The following is a 22,325-nucleotide window of genomic DNA, read 5'->3' on the forward strand; positions in this document are numbered from 1 at the left end:
TTGAAAAGAAGAAATAAATTATTCAGTAGCCTGAATTTACAACTTCTAGCATCAAAAAATAAAAAATAAAAAAGAGCAATCCGTACATTATAACCCTTCCCTAAAAGTTTGTTTTGCCTTTGTATAGTTTAGGGAAAAAAGGTATTTACCCAGCGTCTGTGACCAACTCCAGCTCCTTCAGGGGACTGGAGGAGTTTTTCTCACACCTGAGGATCCCCTGGCTTCATCGTCACAGTTCTCAAATTTTCATTTTCCTCCTTAATCTTTTGTCTGCGTGTGAACAATGCCTATAGAAATAGGTAATTACATATGCCTACTCTGTCAGTACATGCTAGGGTTTACTCAATACATTCCAACCTAAACATTTCTTAACATTCAATTTTCTAGTGTTACAAAATGACTTATTGCCCTTCTTCAATTCTGTCATTGTAATTTTGTGTGTCCAAGTCACAGATATAAAGGGAAAGCCTGGTACTTTTTTGATCCCTACAGATTTTGATATAGATTTCCCTATCAGCTTATAATCCCCTTAACCTTCGCTCTCTGCTTTGGAATGACGTCAGCCAAGCCCACAGACATCAGTATATTGAACCCACTTAAATGATCTCTTATAAGATCTTTTCCAGCTGTGTTGCCTTATCTCCCTCTCCCTTCTTTCTTTTGAGAAACTTTATAAGCTCCTAAGAGGTACCTGGTGCTAAGGATACAAATACCTTTTCTGCACAAATAGTCTTACAGTGTTCAGACTTTGTATGCCTTCCCCCCAACCCCCCGCCCCGCAGTGCTCGGAATGAACCCAGGGCCTTGTACTTGCAAGGCAAGCACTCTACCAACTGAGTGATGACTTCCTTTTTTCAAAAAGTTAGTGTATTCCAGAGCTCTTTCAGTATCAACACAGAGATCCTCATAGTTGTACTGTATTTTACTGTATAGATAGAAAATAATTTTACTGGGTCTGGGGTTATAACTCGGTGAGGCCCTCAGTTTGATATCCAGCACCATGAAAAAAAGAAAAAATTTTATTTAACTGGTATATATTTTCGTTGTTTCTAACATTTTACTTAATATAAATACTCAACATATGTGTGTTTTCAAACACTTTGCAATGTGCATCCTTTTTCTTATACTTTTTTATATTTGTAGGAATATATCTTAAAATAAGTTCCTAGTAGTGGACTTACTTGGTCAAAGAACCATATGGATCTAAAATTTTTATTGCTGTTGCTAGATTGTCACACAAACAAATTGTAAGGTCTTATGTTTTTGTGAATAGTGTTTGAATATGCCTCTTTTCCCATAATCTTCACCAAAACTGTTTAAGTTGATTAAGTAAAAATTTCATTTTTTGATTAATAAAATGCTTGAAATTTTGTGTTTTAGTTGTTGTTTTAATTTACTTTTTTTCATTTCAAATTTGGGCAGTTTTCTTGTTTATCAATTGTTTATAAATCTTTTTCTATAAATTACCCATTCCTATCCCTTATGTCTTTTTCTGTTGTGCATTCTTTTTCTTCTTGATTTGTAACAACTTAGCTTTATATTTGCACTGTTTATAAACATTTTTTCAGTTGATTGCTCAACTTTTGAGTTTACTAATGAGTTTTTTATTACATAGAAGTTTTACAATTTTATATACTCAAACTTGCATATTTTTTCTGATTCCTAAGCTTTGTTTTTCCTAATGCATTTAAAGATTTTCCCTTTCTTTGCATTTTTCTTATTTTGCTTTAGCTTTTCAAACTTAATCTAGAAATGTTTTCTGTAAGGGAATTTCCACGGAACCACGCCGGACACGGGAAATCACATAAGGGAGTTTATTAAGCAGAGTGTCTCCCTGCAGGGTAAGAGAGAAAATGAGAGGGAAAGAGAAAGGAAACGGAAAGGGCGCGTGCTAGAGTGTGAAAGCCAGGAGGATAGAGAAAAGCGAGGAGGACAGACAGAAGAATGGGAAAAGATGGCGGGGAAGCTATAGTAAACAGTTGAATTCCACCGGGCTAACAGGGGACCAATAACGGAGAAGGATACTTGCAAGCTGACTGATGAACCAATAGCTAGCCAGGATGTTCACAGACTGACAAGTGGTTGGGAGGCAGGGAAAATGGCTGCACCTGATGGGTGGGGGAGCAGCTTTATACATTACATTTTCATTCCCCCAGCCCAACCCCCTGCAAGTTTTGGAATCAAACCAAGGGCTCACATATACAAGGCAAGTGCTCTACCACTGAGCTACATCCCCAGCCCCTTTAAACATTTTTCCCCCTCCCTTTGGTAAGTTGTCTGTGTGCCTTGAATTGTGGTACAAAACGCTGCCTTGTTTGTTGGGGATGTAGCTCAGTGGTAGACCTCATGCTTAGCATGCATGAAATCTTGCATTCAATTCCAGCACTAAGAGAAAAAAAAAAAACAGAAACTAAACAAAACTACACCTATAATCCCAGGGTCTCAGGAGGCTGAGGCAGGAGGATCACAGATTCCAAGCCAGCCTCAGAAATTTAACAAGGCCCTAAGCAACTTAGGGAGATCCTGTCTCAAAATTTAAAAAAAAAAAAAATTTTTTTTTTTAATTATAAAAAAGGGCTGGGGAATGTGACTGAGTGGTTAAACATCCCTGGGTTCAATCCCTAGTAAAAAGAAAGAAAGAAAAAGAGAGAGAGGGAGAGAGAGAGAGAGAGAGAGGGGAGAGAGGGAGGGAGGAAGGAAAAACTAAACCAAAAAACCAAAGAACACTTCTTGTGAAAGCAGCATAGCTCCTTATCCTCAAAATACATAATATGTGATTGGGAAAAATAAGAATAGTTCAAAGCAGGATGAGTACTGTAAAAATTTAGAGTAAAGGAAAGATCTGTATAGGCTAGAAGTTGTTAAAGGCATCATAGAAAAGGTAGAATATTACTTCATAAATATACTTGGCAATCTCTCAGAACTCTCACACATTTTCTTGTTATTCTAAATTCATAATTGATTGAGTTTTTTTGTTTGTTTAGGCAGCATAGTATTGTCCTCCCTTCAATACTTCATCTGTGATATACAAACAAGGATTTGAATGTGAAAATAGAATCCACTCTGAACTAAACTTCTTAAAACTAGTCAGAAGGACCAAGTGAGGTAGCAAAAGCCTGTAAATCCAGTAATTCAGGAGGATCACAAGTTTTGAGGCCAGCCTCAGCAATTTAGCAAGACCCTAAGCCACTTAGTGAGATCCTGTCTCAAAATAAAAAATAAAAGAGCTGAGGATGGGGCTCAATGTAAAAGCACACCTAGGTTTAATCCCTACCACCAAAAAACCACCAACACTACCAACACCATAACAATGAAAAACTGGTCGGAAAGGTGGTCAGTGCCCAGAATTAGAGATAGGAGGGGAGCAGAGGAGTGAGACAAAGTATGGGAAGATGTAATAGAGCAGTTTCTTCTCTGAGCCTTTTAAGATACTCCCTTCTTATCTGTGGGTCATTTTCTACAGCTTCACTTACCATTGGTCAATTGAGGTTTGAAAATATTAAATGGAAAATTCTAGGAAAAAAATATCCACGAGTTTTAAATTGAGCACCATTCTGAGTAGCTGGTGAAATCTCAAGCTGTCCGTCTCCTACAGGCCCACAAGGTGAATCATCCGTTTGTCCAGCTCCCTATTCTGGGTACACTACCCTTCTGTTAGTCAATTAGTAGCCTCTGGGTTATCAGATCAACTGTCCTTGTATCACAGTGCTTATGTTAAGTAATCCTTACGTGGTAGCCTAATGATACATCACAGTGCCTACCTCATTCACTGCACTTCATCTCATCACATAGACATTGTATCATCTTAGGTCATCACAGGAAGTTTAAATGTAGTACAATAAAATTTTTTGGAGAGGAAGAGACCATATTTACACAACTTTTATTATAGTATATTGCTATGATCTCTTTTTGATATTAGTTATGTTAATTTCTTACTATGCCTAATTTATAAATTAAATTTTCTCGTAGATATGTATGTACAAGGAAAAAAAAACAATATATAGGATTCAATACTATCCACAGTTTCAGACATCCTCTGGGGAACTTGGAACATATCCCCTGCAGATAAGGGGGAACTACTATATTCTCCACTGTATTCTCTCTTTTTCTTTCTTTCTTTCTTTTTTTGGTATTGAGATTTGAACCCAGGGACTTTGCCACAGAGCTACATCCCCAGTCCTTTTTTAAATTTTAAATTTTGAGACAGGGTCTCACTAAGTTGCTGAGGCTGACCTCAAACTTCTGATCCTCCTACCTTAGCCTCCCCAGTTGCTGGGATTACAGGTGGGCACCACTAAACCCAGCTTTACTGTTTCTCTTTTGACAACCTGCCCTAACGTGACATAACTAAGTGGTTTGAAGAAAGGTTCAACATCTTTATTCCTAAATCCAGGTCTCTAGGAGGTTTTATATTGTTCTCATTCTTATGTACTTCCTACTATTGTACAATGCAAATTCAGACTCTTCCTCTCTTTTCAGGTGAAACCAGTGGGAATGAAAGTGATGCTGAATATCTGCCAAAGAGTGAGTGAGTCAGTGGGGTGCTCCCTCTCTTGTGAGGATTCTGGTTATGGGTGGAGTGGCACCACCTGCCTTTGTGATTAAGCGTGATTTTCTCCACATGAGGTTTCATTTTGTAGGTTATTTCTTCATTTTTAGAACCTGTTGCAATTTGGAGGACTAAATAGTAGGCCATCAGGTGTTTTACAGCATTAGCAATCTCCTGTAGTGGAGTGAAGCAAACCAACATGGTTCTTAGGATGGAATATTCTTAGGGGAGCAGCAGAGAGCTGCATGTCCAGACATATCTACAGTAGTTTCATGGCAGCCAAAACAGAGTTTGTGAGTCACCTGCTGAGACAAATACCTAGTGTTATATATCTGATTTGTTCATAGTAACTCAAGTACAATTACTAAGTGACTTTAATACCTCTGACATTGAGAAAGGAAACATTTATCTGTTTCCATTGGCACTTATATTCCAAATTATTATACTGTTTATGTTAGAGTACAGAATGCAGGATGCATTTCTGGCTCTGTTTGTTCGAGCACTTCATGGTGCTCTGTATTCATCTAACAAACTGTCAAAGCAAGTTATTTACTTCCTGTTTAACTACCTGAGACTGAGGCATAGAAGAGGAGATGTAAATTATCAAAGCAGAGTTATAGGGTAGTTCCAAGTCTGATACTCTAATCTTATGATTAATAGTCTTATGCTCCTTCTACTGGCCTGAATTGCTTCAGGTGTTTCATTCTATAACCTGACTGAAGATGAAACTTAAAGCATCATCAGGTTCAACCTTGATGTGTAAGGATGACTAATTTAGTGCTGTTGCTAATGAGAAACAGGACCTAAAATTGGCCTTGACTTGAACTCAACCCTTTGGGGTACAGAAAGCTTTACCTAGAACACTAAATATACTGGATAATTCTAGGGAGCCATTCCTAGTTGTACTTTTTAAATGTTTTTGATATTTTAGTCTACAGTGTAACTTCTTTTTTTCCTAATCTTTTTAAATTTATTTTTTAATTTTTATTTGTTCATTTTAGCTATACACGACAGTAGAGTGTATTTTGATATATACATACATGGAGTATAACTTCCCATTCTTGTGGTTGTACATGATGTGGAGTTACACTGGTCATGTATTCATGTATGAACATAGGAAAGTTATGTCTGATTCATTCCACTGTTTTTCCTATTCCCATCCTCCCTCCCTTCCTTTCATTCCCTTTCGTCTGATCCAGTGAACTTCTATTCTCCCTCCATCCCTTTATTGTGTGTTACCATACACGTATCAGAAAGAACATTCAGCCCTTGGTTTTCTGGGACTGTACAGCATAACCTCTTTTAGGAAAGTATGCATCACATCTCAAAAAGACAAGAACAGCTAGTCAGAGAATGAGTCCTGTGATCAGTGGCTCAGAATGAAACAAAAACAAATTTCTAGAGTGTATAGACTCTTTATCTGCAAGTGTACCACCCAAATTATTAAAAATTCAGAGATAAATGAGAATAAAAGATTGATTCTATCCAGTTGGGGTGGTATGTACTATTTATTTGCCATATAAATAGTATGCCTTCAAAATTTCATTCTTTTGCAGAATAGCTTTTTAATATGGATGTCTTCTTCCACTTCATTGTTTTCCTCTTGAATTTAGCACCATTTATTGACATAAAAACAGACCCATCATTAGTAATATGTACCAAGGAGAGAAGGGAAAAGGACATTTCTTTAATGTGAAAATAACTGGTTTCAGTTTTATCAGACTAATCCCTTCCGCGCTGTGCTCTGTCAGACTGGGTTTTTATTAGGTGTTCCCCGCCCCCCCTGATTTCCTGGCATCCCCAGCAGTGGCATCTGTTGTTTTCCATGTGTTCCGGTGTGCTGTTGGACATACATAGCATTATCAGTTGGGACATGAAATGTCATTCTCTCTGCTGGCAGAAAGTGGAGGGTGGGGTCCCTGGGCTCTTGTGAGAGTCTGCACTTTTCCCCTGAGTGTGTCATAGTCCTAATAGGTATGTGTGTGTTAGTGTGCATGCAGCAGTGACCCTGTGAAGTTGGTCCTTGCATGGGTCATGACCTTGGGACTAGAGGGCCTCAAGGGAAAACGCTTGCTCCGTGATTTCATCGCAGATCGCCACAAACGCTTAGCACAACTGCAGCAGTCTTCCAAGAGGAATCCTCACTACCAGACCTTGGAGCGGGATCTTATTGAACTGCAGGAGCAGCAGCTGTTTGAACTCTTCGTGGTGGTGTCTCTACAGAAGAAGGCCTCAGGAGTAAGCTACATTCCCCAGGTCATACAGCAGTTCCCCAGCAAGGTAGGCACAAGGAGGCCAAGAAGCATTCAGGAAAGTTCCTGTGTGCCGTGTGTATTTGTTTCCTCTCTTCTTGCTTATTGTTATCTCCACCAGTTTTTGTCATACTTGTAGGATCTGGTAAGCCACTTTGATGATATCTTTCACCAGGCATAAACTACAACCACATGGGAATTGGGGGGGAGTTAGCTCATTCTCCAAATTAGATTTTTATTTTTAGCTTCCCCATTTAGTAATCTTTAGCAGGTTACAAAGTTTCAATTTTCTTACCCCTAATGAGAGGCTTTATAGCTTGGTCTCTGAGTCAACTCTACTTGCCATCTATTAGCACAGTGCCTTTGAGCAGTTACTTGACCGTTCCATACCTTGGTTCCTTCATTCGTAAAGCAGGCATAATCATAATGATATCTACCCCTTTGAGCTGTAGTAAGTTTTAAATGAGCTGATTTATGTAAGGCACTTAGAACAGTGTCTGACATACAATGGCCTCTATATAAATGTTATCCATCATTAGTAAGAATTTAATGAGATAATATATGTAAAGTGCTTAGTGCAGTTCCTGATACAAAGTATGTACTAAATATATGATAGCTGTTATTAACTCTATTATTTGGTTCCCTCTACCTTTTTAAAAAAACCATTCATTCATTTAATTAAATATTGTGCCTGCTGTTTGCCAGGATTAGATGATGGGAGTGCAACCGGAAGGGGTGTTCTTAGTCTCTGCTCTCACAGAGCCTTTTGAGCCAAGGAGAAAATTGACCCATGCATATGTGTTTCCTTCCTTTCTTTTCTTCCTTTCTTTTCTTCTTTTCTCTTTTTCTTTTCCTTTCTTTTCTTTTCTTTCTTTGTGGTTTCTTTAGTATTTTTCTAAAAATAACATCAGTAACTTGTGGCTGAGCACAATGGTGCATGCTTGTAATCCCAGTGACTCCAGAGGCTGAGGCAGGAGGTTCACAAGTTCAAAGCCAGCTTCAGCAACTTAGCAACACCCTAAGCAACTTAGCGAGACCATGTCTCAAATTAAAAAGCGCCAGGGATGTGTCTTAGTGGTTAAGCACCCCTGGGTTCAATCCCCAATAATAACAACGATTAAAAAAAAAAAAAAAAAACTTTTGTTGCAGGTGTTTAAAAATCATATTTCAGTTGGATGCAGTGGCCCAGCTACTCAGGAGGCTGAAGTAGGAGAATGGCAAATTTGAGGCCATCTTGGACAACGTAGCAAGAAACTGTTTCAAAATAAAATAAAAAGGATTGGGTGCATAGGACAGTGGTAGAGCATTTGCCTAGCATGTGAGAGAACCTCAGTTTAATCTCTAGTACCTTAAAAAAAAAAAAATCAGATTTCAGGGGCTGGAGATATAACTCATGCTTGAGGCCCTAGCTGCAATCTCAAGAACCCTCTCACCCACCCCCCAAAAATCAAATTTTACATACAAATCTGTATTTCTGCCTTGGGAGAAACTGGAAAGAGTAGTAACCCTAAGCCTGCATTCCAAAGTGGCAGGAATTGACTGAAACTGAATAAAGAGCGAGGCTTCATGGGCCAGTGTAGTACTGTAAGGCCCCTCACTCAGGAGAGCCCTATGAGTGGGATTTAATGCTCTGTAGTCACCATCTTGAAGTGCTTAATAATTTTATCTTTGAATTTGTGTTTATTATTAATTGAAGCAGACAGACTTGTTTCAAAGACTTTTTTTTTTTTTTTTTGAGGTACTGTGGATTGAACCCAAGGCCCTTCTATCACTGAGCTACATCCCCAGCCATTTATATTTTTTACTTTTGAGATAGTTTCTTACCAAGTATCCCATGCTGGCCTCAAACTTTGATCCTCCTGCCTTAGCCTCCTGAGTAGCCTTGATTACAAGTGTTTGCCACTGTTTCCAACTTGTGCCAGAATCTTAAAGCTTCAGTTCCTTGGTCTCACCTTCTATTGCCCTTCTGGGATGAGTTCCCTAGTTGTCCTGGTTCACTGGGTGCTGTCTGACTTCAGTTCCATCCCCATAGTGTAATTGCTGCCATCTTCTGTCCGTGGCAGGGACTTGGGCACAGGCATGGGGAAGGGTGGGCTCAGGCAAGCATTCCTCTGCAGCATCTCTAGGCACAGCATGGGGGTAGCCTTTCCTGCCCTGCCTTGAGCTGATATCGCCACATGTCTTCAGTGGGTGACTTGATGGAGGCAAGCCTTTCCAGGTGTGGCAAGTATCAAGCATCCAAGTACCAGGCTTATCCCAGTGTGGAGACTCTAACCCCTGGATTACCCAACTGCCTTTGGTTAAAACGGTGGCCCCATGGTAAGGGAAGATACCAGGCTTAACTAGCTGGGATACCTAGTTAGATACATAGCTGGGACACAGAGTCTTAGTTCTGCTGCGGCCAGGGAGGAAACACAGCAGCTGGTGGAATACTTGTACTAGATTGTAGACCTAGGCCTTGGGCACCTGTGGGTCTGTATACTTGTCCCCCAGGATCCTTGAGCCCAAGGGAAAGTGATATTAAATAGCAAATAAAAACCACATTCCAGGTTATAAGACCCCAGAAGAAAGAAAAAGGTTTTATATTTTATTTTTTTAAATTTTATATTTTATTTTTCCCACTTTTTGAATAGAAGCCCCACATTTTCATTTTGCACTATGCTCTGCAAATTATATAGCTAGCTCCCCTAATAAGAAGTTATTCCTGAGTGGGGCACAGTGGCTGGTGCCTGTAAGCTCAGGAGGCTGAAGCAGGAGGATCACAAGTTCAAAGTCAGCTTCAGCAACTTAGCAAGGCCCTAAGCAACTTAGTGAGACCCTGTCTCAAAATAAAAAGTAAAAAAGGACTCAGGATGTGACTCAGTGGTTAAGTGCTCCAGATTCAATCCCTCTTACAAAAACAAACAAACAAAAAAAAGTTATCCCTTTAAAAAGGACATTTACTCACTTTCTAGCTTATTGCTTGCACCACTTCTTATTTATCTGCTGAGCCACTTTGGGACTTTAGACTTATAACCCTGACTTATGTGTTTTGCTAAAAAAGTTAGTGAAACACAACTGTACTGGAATCTAAGAATCATTTCTGGCATGTGTTCTCGTTTTTAAAATGCCCTCAACAACATCCCTACAGTAAATAAATCTAAGTTTAATTACTCATTAAATTCCTCCATGTAGCCTGAAAGCACAGTGTTATAGCATTGTTCAGTAAAATGTACAATAATATCTAGTCTAAAATAATGTTATCTAGATAGTTTGAGTAATCAAGTTTGCACTAAGAGGAGCTTAATTTTTGTTTCCTGGTTTCAATTAGCCTTACAACTGGAAAGGGAAAGCTAAGTCTGAATTAATAAACTCAACCAGATAAGGACACAGTTAATTCTGGCAATGATTCAGGAATGTCTCTAAGTCAGTCACTTATCATCTTTTTGCCTTAGGCACTCATCAGTTATGGGGGGAAAGACCTGATCCTTATCAAACCCCTTTTGGATTCTGTTGTGGAAAACCTTGGATGATAATGATTGTGGAAAGTATTTTTATATTTTAACGATAAAAATTAAAGACTATGCTACAACTAAATTTTTGTTAGTTCCTTCTTTCTTCCTTCATTTTTTGGTGCTGGAGATAGAACTCAGAGTCTCGAACATGCTAAGCAAGTGCTTTACCACTGAGCTCCATCCCCAGCCCTGATGTTTTTCTGTTTTTAAGAGCTTAATATTAATTATCTGAAAGCAATGTGGTAATTAGACTTATGTGTTTATTTTTATAGAGGACAGGTAGTACTAATTTCTAAATGTCTTTTGGTTTAACTAAATTTAGACTGTCTTTTAAAATGCAATGCCACTTTTACACAAGACTCTTCCATGGTAAAATTTTACAGGAAGTTGCAAACCAGTAATTATGTAGCAAAGATTATATACTAAGGGAAATGATTATAGATGGGATGGATTCTAAAAATAGTATTTTTCTAAATAACATTCATTTGCCTTCTCAAAGCATCCTTGATTATTGATCAGAGAATTTCTTGTGACTAGGTTTTTGCTATTAGTAATATTATAGAATGAATTTTTATTTATCTTCTGTCCCATGACTCATTAAAATACTGGATTTCTACTAGTGTGTGAATCCTGAATTAAGAGTCTGCCTCTAGATAAGAAACTATTTGCAACCATCTTCTTTACACTAGATTATAGGATCTCCACAAGGACCATTTCTGTGTAAAAATAGGATTCTTTATTCTTAGTAACTGTTCTCAGTGCATCTTCCGTGATTTTCAGTCTTGGCCTTCCTGTTTTGTTAAACACAAAACCACACTGAGACATTTGCTCAGCTTATCAGACATCTCTTTTCCTGAGACCAGGCTGAGATTTTATTTCTAGTCTCTACTTTCATAGAATAATGTTACCTATGTTGTTATCTTTTTCAGGGTGATCACAGCTATAAGCAATCCAAAGACACTGAAGAGAGGCTCAAAGTTATCCCAAAATTTTGTTTTCCTGATTCGAAGGACTGGGTGCCAACCTCAGAATTAAAGAGGTGAATGGGCTACTTTATCTGGTTTCTGTTTGTTGGGACTGCTACAATAGAACCAGAATATTTGAGAAATGGGTAGAACTAGGGGTAAAGCACTGTGAACATTGTGGCAGACCTAGGATACAGTGGGAGGGAAGGAAGAAACAGAATTAGAACATTTCCTATGTGGAACTTGAAAAAGAAAAAGGAAAAGGGGCTGGGGTTGTGGCTCAGTGGTAGAGCGATTGCTAGCACGTGTGAGGCACTGGGTTTGATCCTCAGCTCCACATAAAAATAAATAAATAAAATAAAGGTATTGTGTCCTTCTGCAACTAAAAATATTTTTTAAAAGTTTAAAAAAAAAAAGAAAAACTATAATTTCAGGGTCAAAGGGAAGACAAGTTTGGGAGTCTCTTCAGTTTGTTGGTTTTGCTGAAAAAAATAATTCTACCTTACATACAATAAGAAAAGGCCCAAAGTGCACAGAAAATGAAAAAAAGACTTGGTGTTTGGGACTCTAGTCCTAAAAACAGAGATAAAAAAGGGCAATGTCCTCATCATGTTTCTCCTTCAAGTGGATAAAAAAAACCACAGCATAGATTATACCATTCCCCCTGTGGAATTTGTATTGAGGGAGGCTACACTTTGTGAGGTGTGGGTGAATTGAGAAGGGAAGAATTAAAGAGGGAATTGCATGTTTTTGTTTGGTTGTTTGGCAGTACTGGGGATTGAACCCTGGTGTGTTGTATCACTGAGCTACATCCCTTTTTTTTGAGATAGGGTCTCATTAAACAGCCAAGACTGGCCTCAAATTTGCAATTCCCCTACCTCAGCCTCCTGTCACTAGGATTACAGGCATTTGCAATATGCCTGGCAGAAATTTCATTTTTAATTAATAAATCATTATCTTCTCTGAATTCTGCTTATAAATAGATATAACTGCCTTATTCAGAATTATAATTATTATGTCAGGTGTGGTGGTGTGCAACTATAGTCCCAGATACTTGGGAAGCTGAGGCAGAATTGCTTGAACCCTGGAGTTTGAGAGTGGCCTGGACAACACAGTGAGATCTCATATCAAAAAACAAAAACAGGGTGGGGGTTGTGGCTCAGTGGTAGAGTGCTCACCTGGCACATGTGAGGCATGGGGTTTGATCCTCAGCACCACATGAAAATAAATAAACAAATAAAATAAAGGTATTGTGTCCATCTACAACTAAAAAAGGAATATAATTTTTTTAAAAAAGATTTAAAAAATAAAACAAAAGAACACTGTAATTATTAACAATGCTCTTTAGGTTGAAATGCTTAAGTGAGCCTTGTCACACGCTTGCTGGATAATAGTCTCAGCTGTTACCTAAGTGGCCCTGCCCTGCTTTCAGACTTGGCTTCCCTCTCATAGCCTGATCTCCATCTCTCAGCTATAAATTCTGGTGCTCTTGTGTTGTCCATAGCCCCAGCCCTTCCTATTTATTAACCACATAAGCAGTTTCTTTTATATTGGTCTGGCTTTCCCCCATAGGTTAAGATGTTTATTCCAGAATATTTGGAAAATGTGGAAGAGCAAATAAAAAGAAGAAATTAGAAATCACTGTCAATCTGGTTACTCAGAAATAATTGCTATAAATATTCTTGCATATTCCTTTCCAATCTTCATTTTTGGCCATATGTAAATAAATAAATAAATAAATATATATATATATATATATATACATATATATATACATATCATTATTTAAATGTGGGTCTCTTGATTATTAATGAGTTTCTTTCTTGGGCATCGTTGGGTCTTTTTTTTTTTTTTTTTTTTTTTTTTTAAGCAGTGCTGGGGATTGAACCCAGGGCTTTGTGCTTGAGAGGAAAGCACTCTACCAACTGAACTATCTCTCCAGCCCGGGTCTTTTTTTTTTTTTTTTTTTTAATTATCTATGTATATCTTTTACCCATGTTTCTAATGAGGAATTGGTATTTTTCCTATTAATTTTTAATAATTATTTTATTTATTTTTATGTGGTGTTAAGGATCAAAACCCAGTGCCTCACACATGCTAGGCAACTGTTCTGCCATTGAGCTATAGCCCCAGCCCCTCCTATTAATTTTTATGTATTAATGATATAATCTTTTTCTATTACTGTTGCATGTAGCCTCTCACAACTAAATATAATAATTTCCAAGAGAGAAATGGCATATCAAAATCCTTTATAGCTTACCTGTATGCCTGACTAAATTGGACATTAACAAAAGAAAAATGGGATTGATTCATAGCTAGATTGCCTAAATAAGAAACAGGAAGGGGACAATAGCACCAACTGCATATCCCATACCTGTTTCTTACTCCAGTAAAAGGCAAGATATTCTCAAGGCCTAGATGTTCCTTAGGAAGAATGTGATTGAAATAAATGTAATATTGATGCTTCCTTTATTATCACAAAATGACTGCTGTTGGACCTTAATTTTCAATTGTTTGTTCCATGAGGAATGTCATACACAGTTGTTTGCATCTCAAAATAACTACTGGCTGTTTTTTCAGTGAAACGTTTTCCTTTGTCTTGACTGGGGAAGATGGAAGTCGGTGGTTTGGTTACTGTAAGAAGCTGTTGGTAAGTACAAGACTTGTAGTATAGAGTTGATCAAGGAATAATAGAGTACAGAAGAAACACTATCTCTAGATGAGTGTGATGACTACTCAGTGAGCTGTGTATTAAAAGAAATCATATTAACTTTATACAGCAACAACAAGAGGGAGGTTAGCCATCAATGACGTGGAGGTTAGTTCTAGAATAGAAAAGGTATGGATTTTTAAAAAATTTATTTGTTTATAATAAAGTAACTTCTGACATAGTGGCTAAATATCAGCAAGGGTATATTTGAGGAATGGAGTACAAAGAGCCAATCAAGGGAGCTATGAGTTACTCAGCAGCCATTTTAGGGCTTTCTTCTTGTTTAAGTGCTCTCACTCAACTTGGAATAAATGATGCTATCATTTTTAGAGTAAATCGTGCTGTCATTTTTAGCCCTTTTCCTATCTTTCGGTGTTCACTAAAGATAAGAACCTTAGATCCTTCTCTGCACAAACTAATGTTAAAAGAAGCTGGACATGGTGGTACATGCCTATTAGTCCCAGCTACTTGAGAGACTGAGGCAGGAGCATTGCTTGAGCCTAGAAGTTTGAGACCAGCCTGAGTAACAGCAAGACCCTTGTCACAAAAAGAACATTAATAGTCAAAATTGATTTGGTTGTCATTGTTGCTTTTCCTTTTAGCCAGAAGGCAAAGGAAAGCGACTCCCTGAGGTTTACTGCATGGTTAGTCGCCTCGGTTGCTTCAATCTTTTTTCAAAGGTGAGTAAAGAATGGACTGTCTGAAAAATGATGTTATTTCTGATCTCCAAGGAAGTTTTCATTGCTGATGACTTTACCGAGAAACATTAAGTGCCATAGACTTTGACAAATTATTTTAGAAAGGTTCCCCACAGGGGCTGTGGATATAGCTGAATTATTCTCATTTTGGTTTGCTAAAACTCAATTTTTAAAGACTATACCCCGAAGCATCTCTTTTCTTCTCTCATGTTTTTTTCTAGACCCCAAATTGCAGGATATCATTTTCAGTGTTACCTTCTTTGCCCTATATTTAGTGAAATGAAAAGGGACTCTGCAGAAGACATGTTTGGGTAACCCTAAGATGGCAGCTGGCATTGAGCCAAGAGGTGGCACATAGTTAGTGTTAACACGGTGTGATCTACTTTTGCCTGATTAGTTAATGTCTCCTCTGCGCTAGTGGTCAACAGATATTCCTCATTCTTTCTTGATTGGTACCAAGGGGCGTGCTTCAATTGTGCTAATCCTAAGCTGATTGGCTGCCTTAGGTATATAAGACACGCACCTATAGGAAGCACCTTGGATAAGCAGCACCTCTGGATGATGGCAGATTGCAGAATGCAGGTTGCAGCTCACAGAAAGATCGCAGGATGCAGGACGCACCTCTAAGAAGAAGCAGCAGACCTTTAAGAAATAGCTCCTCTGATAATAGTAGCCTCTCTGAAAGTGTAGCAAGTCTCTTTTCCTGATAAGCAAAGTCTCTCTTCCTCTAAGCTCTAAGCAAAGCCTGTCTTCCTCTAAAACTTCCTCTAAAAGCAAGTAAGCCTCTCTTCCTCTATAAACTAATGAACAAGCAAGAAAGCAGCTCACTAAAGAGAAAGATAATAGAAGTAGTCAGTTTCCAGTCCACCTCCGATAAATACCCGTGAGATTGTTGCTGTAGGCGGTAACAAATATCCGCGGGATTGTTGCTGCGGGCAGCGACAGGACTCATCTAAAAATAATCTGATTTATATTAGTAACTTTACTTGGGGATGTAAAGATACCCCCAACAAATATGATGCTATAATGAAATTTTATTGCTTTCAGAAGCTCTGTCCTAAATTCAAATATGTACACCAAGTTTGGCAATTCCTACAATAGGATTCTTTTATGTTTTGAACTGAGTCCTAATAAAATAACATGTGTTGTGTGTGTAGATTCTGGATGAAGTAGAGAAAAGAAGGGAAATGTCTCCTGCCCTTGTCTACCCATTCATGCGAAGTGTCATGGAAGCTCCTTTCCCAGCTCCTGGACGCACCATCACAGTTAAGAGCTACCTCCCTGGGGCTGGAGATGGGGTAAGTTAGCTCATTTTGAAAAGATTCGATAGTAACCAAAAAGCAGGACTTGTACTGTAGGGGGAGTTTCCAGAAACCTAAAGGAATAGTTTCCCCTTTTATAAAATGTGAATAATATTTTTTATTCCCATAAAGCACTGGAAAAATATCCAATTGATCTGAAATAGTTGAACCTCAACCCAAGACCCAATGTTATCTTACCATACATAGAGTGGATCTCTTGGTAGTGACAATTTCAGTATGATAAATGATAATTATACTTGTTATTTTAAGATGGAATAAAGATTTTACCAGAAATTCATAGCAAAAAAAAAAAAAAAAAAAAAAAAAAAGCTACAGGACCTTAGGATTAGTGTAGGCAGTTTCACACACTCTTAAAAGCTGAGAGGATCTGTTGTTAGTGCTGTCATTATGGGTTGTTTTTCAACATCAGGTCCCCTAATTCAAATTCTTGCATTTTAGTCAATTGAACTCTGCCGACCACTAGATTCACGACTGGAACATGTGGATTTTGAATGCCTTTTTAAGTGCCTGAGCGTGTGTCATCTCATCCGGGTCTGTGCCTCTCTCCTCTTAGAGCGGAGAGTAATATTTGTTGCTAACAGCCTAAGGTAAGAAATAAGTGAAAAATGTTAATTCATTTTGGTGCTTGTTCTTTTGTTTTGTTTTTTACATTTCTTCCTTTTTTGCTTTTGTTGTTGTTATTATTTTAAAACTTGGGTGTATTAAAAAAAGATCTAAAATCAGTCTCTCAGTTACCTAATGCTGTAGTGACATGAATAATTCCAGATGCTAATTAGATATCCATTTGCATTAGTCTGTAACAAGTAACATTTCGAGGTTAATAAATTTCCTTTCAAAATGTATTTTTGCTTAAATTGTTGTTAAAAATTCATATTGCTAGGCTAGCACAATGGTTCTTGCCTAGAGTCTCATCTATTTGAGAAGTAAGGCAGGAGGATCACTTAAGCCCAGGAATTCAAGATCAACATAGCAAGACTCTAACTCTTAAACAACTACAAAAAAAAAAAAAAATTGGCATTGCTTTTCTATTTGCACACTAATTTTTAGCTTAATAAATTGTGGGTAACAACTGGATTGAGATTAAATACTTTTTTTTTTGCGGTGCTGAGGACTGAACCCAGGGCCTTGTGCTTGACAGGCAAGCACTCTACCAACTGAGCTATAGCCTAGCCCCAAGATTAAATACTTTTGGTAAATTAAAATTTTAAATCAAATGGCAAAAATTAATGAGTATTCACAGAGTTGTCAACCTGTGAACACTTGCCAGCCTCAGTTTATAATTCTTTAGCATAATATCTGGAACACCTTCATGTGTTGCTCTGTGTGTGACAACATTTGCTTTCATCCTCTGTCTAGCACCCTGTCTAAATGTGGCCATGCTGTGGTTGCCACACTGTATCCATTCACCTGGCAGCACACCTACATCCCAGTCCTCCCAGCATCCATGATTGACATTGTGTGCTCACCTACTCCATTCCTCATTGGAATCCTGTCTTGCTCCTTACCACAACTCCAGGACCTACCCATTGAAGAGGTAAGATGGAAGAAGTCGCACCTGTGAAAAAATATTAGAGCACTGATAAATGAAACTAAGCGTTTCTTAAGAATGGTAGAATTAGGGGCTGGGGTTGTGGCTCAGTGGTGGAGTGCTTGTTTGGCATGCATGAGGCAGTGGGTTCGATCCTTAGCACCACATAAAAAATAAATAAATAAATAAAAAATAAAGGTATTGTGTCCATCTACAACCAAAAAAAAAAAAAATTAACACATTTCACACAGTCATTATATTAAAAAAAAAGAATGGTAGAATTAAGGACTGGGGTTGTAGCTCAGTGGTAGAGTGCTTGCCTAGCATGAGTAAGGTACTGGGTTTGATTCTCAGCATCGCATATAAATAAAATAAAGGTCCATTGACAACTAAAAAATATTTTTAAAAAATTAGCCAGGCAAATCCCAGCAGCTCAGGAGGCTGAGACAGGAGGAACCTGTCTCAAAGTGAGCCTCAGCAATGGAAGGCACTAAGCAACTCAGTGAGACCCTGTCTCTAAATAAAATACAAAAATAGGGCTGGGATGTGGCTCAGTGGTTGAGTACCCCTGAGTTCAATCTCTGATACCCCCTCAAAAAATGGTAGAATTATTATTAATATATTATACTGTCATATTTAAGTCAAATACAAAAACTACCCTTGGTTAACTTTAAAAGTTGTTTACAGTGAGTGCCCTAAACAAAGTGTACAGCTAAATGAATTGTCGCAAAGTGAATGAACACTTCCATTATACAGCATTGGAATGGAATGGAACAATAGTAATGGAGTTAGTTCCAGTGCCCTAGAAGTCTCCAGCATGCCTTCTTCTAATCTCTGATCCCTTCCCTATTCCCCCAAAAGATCACCACTATCTTGACTTTTATGGTATTTATTTACTTGGGTTTTCTCATAGTTTTCATAACCTGGGGAGGCATGCATCCCTAAACATATAATGCAGATTTGCCTGTTTTTAATCCTGATATAAATAGATTTATAGAACATAGTTTTTGTCTGACTTCTTTTTCTCAACATTGTATGTGTCAAATTCATCCATATTAATGAATTTAACATTAGTTGGGTCATTCAGATTGCATATAGTATTCCATTGTGTGAATCAACTAGTTTTCTTATCCATTCTACAGTTAATGAACATTTGAATTGTTTCCAGCTTGAGGTTATTGTGAATAATACTGCTATAGATATTTTTATACATGACCCTTGGTACACACATGCATTCAGTTCTATGGGTATATGCTTGAAAATTGAATTACTCGATTACTTGAATTACTTGGAAATTACAGTAAATAAAGTACAACTGCTTACCAAAATAGATGTACCAATTTGAACTTTTTCCAACAGTGTATGAGAGTTCCTATTGCTCCATATCCCTGTCAACACCATCATCAATTTGTGTAATTTAATATCATCTGGTGGGTGGGTAGTAGTATTCTCATTTTAGTTTAATTTACATTCCTTGATTATTGTCAGGATATGTTTACTGGCTATTTAAATATCACCTTTTGTAAAATTTCTTGTCTGTCTTTCCACTAGATTACTTATCCTCTTACTTATTTGTAAGATGTCTGTGTGTGGTGCTGGGGATGGAACCCAGGGCCTCACACATGCTAAGCAAGCACTCCACCAGTGAGCTACACCCCCAGCCCAAGATGCATTTTTATATTCTAGAAACCAGGATCTTTAAGACTTGCCTTTTCATTTTCCGAAACGACTGTTTTTTGTTTGTTTGTTTGTTTTCTTTTTTGTTTTGTTTTTATCCCCTGCCCCTGTTGCCATACTGGGGATTGAACCCAGGGACGCTTTACCACTGAGCTATGTCCCCAACCCTTTTCATTTTTCATTTTGAGAAAGGGTCTTGCCAATTTTTTTTGAAAAATTTTTTATGTTGATGGACCTTTATTTTATCATTTATATGTGGTGCTGAAAATTGAACCCAGTGCCTCACACATGCCAGGCAAGCACTCTACCACTGAGCCATAACCCCAGCTCCAAATCTTGCTAATTTTCTTAGGGCCCTGCTAAATTGCTGAGGTTGGCCTTGAACTTGGTCATCTTCCTTGCCTTGGCCTCCTGAATTGTGGGGATTACAGGTGTGTGCCATTGTGCCTGTCTAATCCACTGAGTATTTTAATTTTTTTGTATAGAATGTAAGGTAGGGGTCATTTCATTTTCTCCCCCTTGGTGTAGTGCCAGTACTGCTTATTGAAAAGACTGTTCTTACTCTACTACTCTGCTGCCTTAAACTTTTTTAAGTCTCTTTTAGTCTATAAATAAGCATGCCATTGTTATTAATAGTTTTGCAATCTATTGTTTTTGATGGGTTAATCTTTAAATGGGCTACAACTTCGAATCAATTCTGTTTGAAACTATTCTCAGTACCTAAAAGAATCAAAACACCCATCCTGATCTAGCAGTACCTAATGTATTTGCCTGTGAATGTCTCTGGTGGAACTTGCCTGACTCCTTTATTCCATAGGTGCTGATAGTTGATCTCTGTGCAGACAAGTTCTTACAGGAGGTGAGTGACAAGGAGGTGATTACATGTTTGGGATATAGAATTCTCTGTAGATAATTAGACAGAAAATATGTGAAAGTACTAAGAGAACATGACTCAGTCAAGACTTCTAGTTCCTACCCATACTTGAATTGACACTGTGGCCAATCAGACTAGATTGACCTGAAAATTTTGGCGTGGGTTTATAACTATCTATCCCAAAGACGGAAGAAGGAAACAAAATAAATGTCATTCTCAAAAGAAATAATCATCCTTAACTCCAGATGAGTTGACAGAAAGCTCTAATTTAATTAAATTTAAAAAGCACCTTTTAGGCTGGGGATGTAGCTTGGCATTAGAGTGCTTAACTAGCATCTAAGAGGCCTGGGTTCAGTCAATAGCACCACAAGAGAGAGAGAGAGAGGTGGGGGGCGGGGGGGAGGACCTTTGTTAAGCACTAATTGTTTCTAGATACTCTGTTAAGCAATAATAATCTAAAGATGAGTAAGACACAGTTGGAGTCCTCAGTTCTTATAGGCTAAACAGGGATACATATGAATAAAGTTTTAGAAATGATTAAATAGAAATTTGAGCTGGGCATGGTGGCACACACGTGTAACCCCAGCTACTTTGGAGACTGAGGCAGGAAAATCACATGTTCGAGGCCTGCCTGGGCAACATAGACCCCGTGTTAAAATAAAAAGGACTGGGGATGTAGTTCAATGGTAGAGTGCCCCTGGGTTCAATCCCCAGTACCTCCCCCCCAAATCATTTAGCTTATCACATTTGAAATATCATTTATCTGGGAATGATCTTAAATATTTTGGGGGGGTATTTTTTTATTTTTTATTTTTTTAATTTTGAGACAGGGTCTCACTAAGTTGCCGAGGCTGACCTCAAACTTTTGACTCTCCTGCCTCAGTCTCCCAAGTTCTACCATTACAGGTGTGTGACCCTGCACTCAACTGGGGACAGTTTTAGAGATGTAGAATAAGACTTATTCATGAATGATATTTGATGGAAACATGTCAGAAGTTTTTATAAGATTTATTTGTTATTTTAAAATAAAGTTTAAATATATATATATACCATGAACGTCATGGATTCTACTCCATAGAGGGAAGGAAACTTTAGACTAATTCTTCAGCTAAAATTGTACAAAACCAGTTGTGGAATTTTGGGGACTTAACTAGTGCTTGTTTGAGACAGCTCATTTTTTCCCTCAAGGTGTCTGATGAGGATGAAATTCTACCTTCTAAACTTCAGGCTGCCTTGACGCAGATTTTGGAAGATCGAAATGAAATCTTGACTCAGGAGAAGAATTTTTCACAAGGTATGAGAAAGGTGGGCCAAGGACTTAAAGTTAAGGCAGTAAATAATTACTGAAGCCCAACACTCTGCTAAAAGATATATAAAAGAAACATTAGATTGCCTGTACCTTGAAAATCTTATGATCAGCTTCATTGCTGATTCTGCATATGCCAGGCCTCTTCTTACTGCAGGGCCTTTGCAGTTGCTCAATTGTATTTATAGAATGCTATTCCCCCAGATATCTACCTGACCCCTACCCTTTCTTCTTATAGGTTCATCCACATGTCATTTTCTTTCTCAGTTCTTCCTGAATATCCTGCTTAAAATTCTGCCCACTCTCCTAGAACTCACTAACCTCTTCTTCTTGCCTTTTTTCCCATGGTTCTTATCACCATCCAATAAGTACTTGTTGAATAAATGGGCAAATAGTATTTACTTGGTGCTTATTCTGTACCAGGCATTATATTAAGCACTTCACATTTATTTTATTTTTTTTCATTTATTTTATTGTTTTAATGCATAAATTTTTATGTGAAAAATCAAAAACATTTCACTGTCTTCAAAGAAAAAAATGCAAACATCATATTCTACTTTTATGTTACATTTAAAATTGCATTCACAAAAGTGTTTTATTTAATTTGTTCTAATTAGTTATACATGACAGTAGAATGCATTTTGATATATCATACATAAATGGGGCTTAACTTCTCATTCTTCTGGTTGTACATGATGTAGAACCACACCAGTCATGTAATCATATATGCACATAGGGTAATAATGTCCGATTCATTCTACTGTCTTTCCTACCCCCATATACCCACCCCCGTCCCTTCATTGTCCTCTGCCAAATCCAAAGTACCTCTGTTCTTCCCTAGCTTCCCCTCTTTTTGTGATTAGCATCCACATATCAGAAAAAAATAGGCTGTCTTTCCTCCAATGTACGTTTATGGTGCATTTGTCTATAATGAGTTTCAAAAAGAAAGT

At 37.9% G+C, this 22,325-nt stretch overlaps 1 protein-coding gene across 3 annotated transcripts in view; it reads left to right on the plus strand.

Annotated features, from left to right (window-relative positions):
- Dennd2c (DENN domain containing 2C) overlaps positions 1-22,325 on the plus strand; it is a 75,665-nt gene that overhangs the window by 45,370 nt on the left and 7,970 nt on the right. For all 3 annotated transcript variants that reach the window (XM_047517570.1, XM_047517588.1, XM_047517579.1), the window contains exons 7-16: positions 4,480-4,524; positions 6,642-6,829; positions 11,225-11,334; positions 13,841-13,910; positions 14,573-14,650; positions 15,826-15,966; positions 16,429-16,577; positions 17,347-17,524; positions 20,013-20,054; positions 21,258-21,363. In XM_047517570.1, coding sequence (XP_047373526.1) covers positions 4,480-4,524; positions 6,642-6,829; positions 11,225-11,334; positions 13,841-13,910; positions 14,573-14,650; positions 15,826-15,966; positions 16,429-16,577; positions 17,347-17,524; positions 20,013-20,054; positions 21,258-21,363 — 1,107 coding nt within the window. The remainder of the gene's footprint in view (positions 1-4,479; positions 4,525-6,641; positions 6,830-11,224; positions 11,335-13,840; positions 13,911-14,572; positions 14,651-15,825; positions 15,967-16,428; positions 16,578-17,346; positions 17,525-20,012; positions 20,055-21,257; positions 21,364-22,325) is intronic.

Source organism: Sciurus carolinensis, chromosome 1 (assembly GCF_902686445.1).
Source record: "Sciurus carolinensis chromosome 1, mSciCar1.2, whole genome shotgun sequence".
Lineage (NCBI taxonomy): Eukaryota > Metazoa > Chordata > Mammalia > Rodentia > Sciuridae > Sciurus > Sciurus carolinensis.